This window comes from Polyodon spathula, unplaced genomic scaffold, assembly GCF_017654505.1.
Source record: "Polyodon spathula isolate WHYD16114869_AA unplaced genomic scaffold, ASM1765450v1 scaffolds_3646, whole genome shotgun sequence".
Taxonomy (NCBI): domain Eukaryota; kingdom Metazoa; phylum Chordata; class Actinopteri; order Acipenseriformes; family Polyodontidae; genus Polyodon; species Polyodon spathula.
Window position 1 is genome coordinate 1364 of NW_024475106.1, and position 6124 is coordinate 7487.

Sequence of the window (6124 nt, forward strand, 5' to 3'; positions counted from 1 at the left end):
AGAGGGGTTGTGTGTCAGGGAAAATGTTGCTTTCTGCAGGTTTCAAATATCACATCTTAAAAATGTTGGTTTGCTGTAACCAGACTCACCTGGTATGCAGCTGTTATGAAGACAATGTTTTCTGTTCAGGTTTATGCCTTTAAAATATACTCTGTGGTTCTTTGTTTGAATCTAATCAAAACATCAGAATAAAACATATACATTAAAAAAAAAAAAAAAAAAAATGGTGCCTGCCGTACACCTGCCATGGTTGAATTGCTCTGTGGCAAACAACAGCACACTTTACATGTGCTGTTAACATTACATAATTACAGAGATAGCATGGTGCCATGATTAGAATGTATTCCTAGGGTAAAACATGCTGTGCATATTCTGAATCGAGAGGCCTCATTCATGCATTTACGTAGGCAATGTTTTCCTCTCGTTTAAACTGTTTGACCGTAACCAAGGTTGTTTTTATCTGTTCACCCTGTTTGTCTTCACCAAATCAGTTCATTGATCAGAAACCTTTTTTTTTTCATTCAGGTCATTCCAATGGATTTTTCCTGCACTTTATCACCTGTGCCTGAACTGGTACTGAAGACAATACCAAAAGTCACGTTAAAATGAGCTTCTTTTGACATTATTATTGGGAATAATGCACAGTGGAGTAATGTAATGAAATAATATAAGGCAATAGTTCAGAAGTTGTGTCTTTTGTCCAGTGCACTCTACTTTACAAGGGGAGATCGTTCAGTTTTCCCCCCAAAATTACGGGGACACAATTTGTCTCCTTCTTTTGAATCTGTTTTCCACTGTGTAACTGTGAGAACCAAATATACTTGTACCTGGCATAGTGGGGAAAAAAATAGTTGAAATTAAGCATAAGGGGTGTTTTGGTAACTAATGTGCTACATGTTGACCTGGTGTCTATTTTTTAAACAGCATTACTGTTACAATGCAGCATTTTAGACACTGAGCAACGCTCTCCTGCTCGCATTGCTGGTACTGGTACTGGTGATGCACTCCAGAGTTCAGCCACTTTACTCAAGTATGTACAATCTGAATAGAATTTAATAAACGTTTCTCCACAGTTAGTGCTTCTCAATCCTGGTCCTTGGGGACCCCTGTGTCTGCTGGTTTTCATTCCAACCAACTCTCATGTAGACCCTTAATTGAACTGATAATTTGCATAATTAGACCCTTTTTAAAATTACTCATAAAATGTAATCTCTAACTTCAAATCTGCAACTGTTTAATAGCTGAAAACAATAAAAAAAAAAAAAAAGTCTAGTTAAGTAAATTATCAGTTTAAACACCAGAAACTACTGTATTATACTGTATTGTCATACTGCAGTTCTCACTTTTAAGGAGAATGTGCCACCTACAGGCGTGACTGGTAAATACACAATCGATTTTTGTCGGCAAAGCTAAAAGCCTCCCACGAGGTTTACATTCCCTTTAAATGGAACGTACCATTTATTGCACATAAATCTCAAAAAAAAAAAAAAAAAAAACCTAAAAACATCTTAAAAGGAAACATTTATTGTTTTGAACGTTTACTATGTTAAAATATACTTTATAAATATCAAACAATAGTGGCCACGTATGCACTTTAATACACACGTCAATGAATTATAATTATGTTAGTTGAGGAATGGATTAGTCTGTCACAATGGCAGCCACTATGAAAGGTACAGTGGTGAGTATTTGTTGAGAGAGTAACAGCGATATTCTGTGTTTCTTCCAGAATTGTATACATTTTAAAAACAAAATATTTCAAATTAAAATGCTTGTTAATAGTCTAGTCTTAATGTTTAAGTATGCGACTATATTGCGGTTCGGGTTGTTGGGTGTGACGGTTGAGACGCCGGCGCATTTTCAGAGCTTTAATATATTTTCCAAATTTCAGTAAAACATGGATTGGTGCTTTTTGCATTTTATTTAACACAGATATTATTACACTTAGCAAGTCAGTGTACAGTAGACGTGCGTGTGGATGTTATGCAGCAGTGTGCACGTTTATTACAACACCTCATTACTTCTGTTGTGCATGTGAAATCAAACCACTGTAACTGAAAATAGGCAGATTAGTGATTGTCTAATTGAGTTGGTGACTAGGCCACACATGCAGTTAATTTAAAATAGTAAGAGAAAAGTAACACAGAGCCACACATGGTAAAATGCAGGAGTCTTTTTAGAAGCTGTTTAAGATGCCTACTTAAAGCACAAAGTGCTCCAAGCTTTGTAGGTGCTCAGGATACATTTTTAACATTATAAAATAAGCACTGCGCATCAAATTCCAAGTAATTCAAAATCTAATGGAAAACTAATATTGTTTCCCCTTGCTGTGGTCTATTAATTTCACTGACTTACACATTTATATTCTCCCTGTTTATTTCAGTCAGTCGAAGATGTTAATGTGACCTTTGAAGATCAGCAGAAGATAAACAAGTTTGCAAGAAATACAAATCGGATGTCTGAACTTAAAGATGAAATAGAAGCAAAAAAGGTAATTGGTACACGCACACAAATGCCTCCCAAGTAGCACGAGATATTAGGTTATTTTTTCCTTTAATGCCTTGTTTAATTTGCCGGATGCCTGTGACATTTTAGACTTCAGCAGCTTTTTGTTCCTCTGCACATTCACTTACAAATGTCTGAAGAACACATTTACACAGTAGCCAGATACTTGACTGAGAGAAAATACTGCCCTTTATTGTTTCTTAAATCAGCATACAATTTATTTGGTTAAAAGAAGCTGTTTATATTCATATTATCCATTTTCTGTACACTTATATTGCTAATTATCTCACTACTCCTTTACAGAAATCTTTGCAGAACTTGGAGGATGCTAGTGATGACATCATGATGTTAGATGATGAGGATTCAGTAGCTATCCCCTATCAGATAGGAGATGTCTTTATTAGCCATTCTCAAGAGAAGACGCAAGACATGTTAGAAGGTGCCAAGGTAAACCGGTCACGTTTTGTGCTTTAATATTATTGTATGTACAGTATGGTGCAGCTGATATCAGCATGGGCTTACTGACGTCTCAACACAGGCAGGTGAAAGTCAGACTGCATCTATGTATTTTTTTGAAGAAAAATTAATCATTATAGCTAATTTTGATGTGATGTCATAGCCATCTGATAGAAGATACAAGCAAAAACATGTTTCAGATGGCTGTATCACATCAGTATCGGTGTCTACTCTATAAAGTGAAAGATGGGGTTATAATAAGCTCAGGTCCAGAATAAAGTAGAGCTGTGTGGCAAGTGTTATAAAGTGTCATTTGTATTTAGACACAAGGATGACACAACTCACGCCACGTGCATATTTAAGTGGGTATTGATATGTGAGCACAGGAGTACACAGATTAGTTCACGTGCTAGGATTCAAGTGAATAATTAATTGGTAATTGAATCCCGGCACAATTGTATATAGATGCACAAAGCACTCACTCGGGGTTGTGTGTTCGAGTGGAGAAGTGAGAGAGGAGAGTTAATTTAAAATAAAATAGCAATTGCTACAGCATGCTGGAAGTGCCAGCACGGTACTTGTTTGTTGGGTTCATCCACGTCCGTTTTATGTTTTGTCTGTCTGTTTGTTTGGCCAACGCGGCCTTTACTTTTAGTGTTGTGTGTTTTGTTTAAATCTTTTGTTTGCTTTATCATTTAATAAATATACTGAGCGCCACGGCTCAGTTTTCACCAGCCAGTCCTTATTTTGGAGTCTGTGTTCTTCCGGGTCTGACGTCACCACTGCAAGCCATCCTGGTCACAAGCTATAATGCCAGTTGGGGGATTTATGCACTGGTCATAATTTTTTAAGAATTCGAAGACAATGCTGTATCAAGCATTTTCACTTTTTTGTTGTTAAGTATGTATGTTTTTATGGCACGGTATAAAATGTTATAATTTTTAACAAGAAAAACTGAAATGCACTGTCGAGTCCCTGGGTCTAAAGCAGCGACTGACTTGGCAGTGGGGTCGGAGGATGCCCACGAATCCAACCCTAACCCTTCAGTTCTCCCGAGCTTTTGTGGGGAGTTTTGGGTAAAATAACGGGGCACAAGAAATAAAAAAGATGACAGTGTTCTTAGAACATTCATCTGTTGTGTTCTACATTCAAACCTAAACAACAGCATCAATACCCCCAGCTATTTCTACCATGCTGTCTGAAGAAGGGTGGGGGGCAAAATGCTGTAGCTAATATGATTGAAATAGTGTGTTTTTAGTTTATCCATTACTTCTTCATTATGTAGTTATTGAAACAATAGAATTACAGTAAGCTGGTCTAGTTCTGACTGTAGCTTGATTCAGAACGTGGTTTTGAACAGTAAGTTGTTTTTAAAATAAAAAGATGAATTTCTTTCTCCTGCTGTATTACTGACAATTTCAATGTTGTTTTCCACAGGAATCGCTAAAAGACGAGATCAAAGTTTACGAGGGCAGAGTCGCGGCCATACTGCAAGTGTTGGCTGATTTGAAAGTTCAACTCTATGCCAAATTTGGAAATAATATAAACCTTGAAGCAGATGAGAGTTGAAGTCCCTGCTGTATCATAGACTTACGTTCCTGTCAGAATTGAACTTTTCATGCAAAAAAAGGAAAAAAAAATACAGCCATTTCTTCAATCACAAATGACTTTTTTTCTTAGTGTGGATAGCAAGACCTTGCAAAAAAAAAAAAAAAAGTTTCAACCATGTTATTTGTTTTATTATTTAATTTTTTTGTTGCGGTTACGTGCTTCGTTATTTATTTCGTTGCACGTACGCTACAGAGTACACAGCGATGGTAACTGGTGTACTTGTTAGTAAGCAAAATAAATTCAAATAAAGGTCTTTAAGTAGTTTACCATTTTGGGTTTGGTTCTTTTCACATTTCTAATTCATACATATTAATATGCAACAGGTATAAATGTAAAATCCAACACTGCTTGATAGTTTGATAAAATGTATGAACTTACAAACCTGTTTTTGTGAACCTTATTTGTATTTTTGTTTATTCTGTTATATCTTCTTAATTATGAAAGTCTCAACTGGATTCATTTAGAGTAAAAGGGCAACAATATTTAGATTGAATATTTTTCAAAGATTTTTTTTTTAAATTCATTTTAAATTGTATTTAAAGTCATGGGTTTTGACTACTACTTCTAGTGTGTACAATCTGACTTTTCCATGAAGGTTTAATAATCAGCATTGAAATGCAGTCGACGCGCCTAATTGGGATACTGATAGTCAGGATTTCTGCTTAAATGGAGTATAACTTTCAGATGGTTCTTCCCAATACTATTTATGTCGTTTAATTGGGATACAGTAATTTCAAATGATGAACAGAGTTAATTACAGAATGCATTAGTTTATTATTAATTAGGCAGACGCCTTTATCCAAGGTGACTTACATATGTGTTACAGGGCAGTACACAATTACAATGCAAGATTAATATTTAAATAAAGTATAGTTTACAGTAAGTGCAATAATACAGTACCAAAAGAATACAATATAGGATGCAACAAGTTATATCTACAATGATATAGTAGTGCAATAATACATTAGCTGAGGATCCAGTAACGTGGTCCTGAAGTCAGGCAAGTCCAGTAAATAGTAGGAGGCGTAGAGCAAGAGATCTACAGGTGCAGTTAAACAGGTGGGTCTTGAGTTGGTAGAAGGTAGTGGGAGACTGAGTTGTCCTGAAGTTCCCCGGTAGCTAGTTCCCCCAGAGAGGATGCAGATGTCATTACCTGCTAGATAATTGACTGCAGATGCAGTTAGGTGTGAGCACATAATGGAAGAAAGTCAATTATCTACAAGTAATGACCCTTGCAGAAGATATTAATGCTCTATAAACTAAACATTAAATATTTCGAAGTTATATTTTTGTCTGGTTCGCTTATTTAGCGAACCGTTTATAAAGTTATTTTTGCTTTTAGAGGACATCTACTTGTGAGATAATGACAGCTCTACTCAACCTGTTTGCTGTGAGAATCTGAGGTTTATAATTGAGTATGTTGTATAGGAACCTATGCACAGAAACAAGCAATTGCTATATAGGAGACACACTGGAGACATTATTAATTGTATATCCTTAGGTTGTGCTTACATTAATACACTTCTTATAAAGGTAATCAATAATGGCATAT

General features: G+C 35.8%; 1 protein-coding gene across 1 annotated transcript; it reads left to right on the forward strand.

The window, feature by feature from the left end:
• Nucleotides 1-1580: 1580 nt before the first annotated feature.
• LOC121312135 (prefoldin subunit 4-like) lies at nt 1581-4949 on the forward strand. Its single transcript, XM_041244129.1, has 4 exons — nt 1581-1681; nt 2384-2491; nt 2809-2952; nt 4399-4949. The coding sequence occupies exons 1-4, from the start codon at nt 1655-1657 to the stop codon at nt 4528-4530; spliced, it is 411 nt and encodes a 136-aa protein (XP_041100063.1). The 5' UTR covers nt 1581-1654; the 3' UTR covers nt 4531-4949.
• The last annotated feature ends 1175 nt before the right edge of the window (nt 4950-6124 follow it).

What these genes read in the sequence shown, in the direction of transcription:
- LOC121312135 (XM_041244129.1), top strand. Translation starts at nt 1,655, where the DNA reads ATGGCAGCCACTATGAAAGGTACAGTG. An exon ending in ATGAAATAGAAGCAAAAAAG is followed by an intron (nt 2,492 to 2,808) that starts GTAATTGGTACA and finishes ACTCCTTTACAG; the next exon opens with AAATCTTTGCAGAACTTGGA. An exon ending in ACATGTTAGAAGGTGCCAAG is followed by an intron (nt 2,953 to 4,398) that starts GTAAACCGGTCA and finishes TGTTTTCCACAG; the next exon opens with GAATCGCTAAAAGACGAGAT.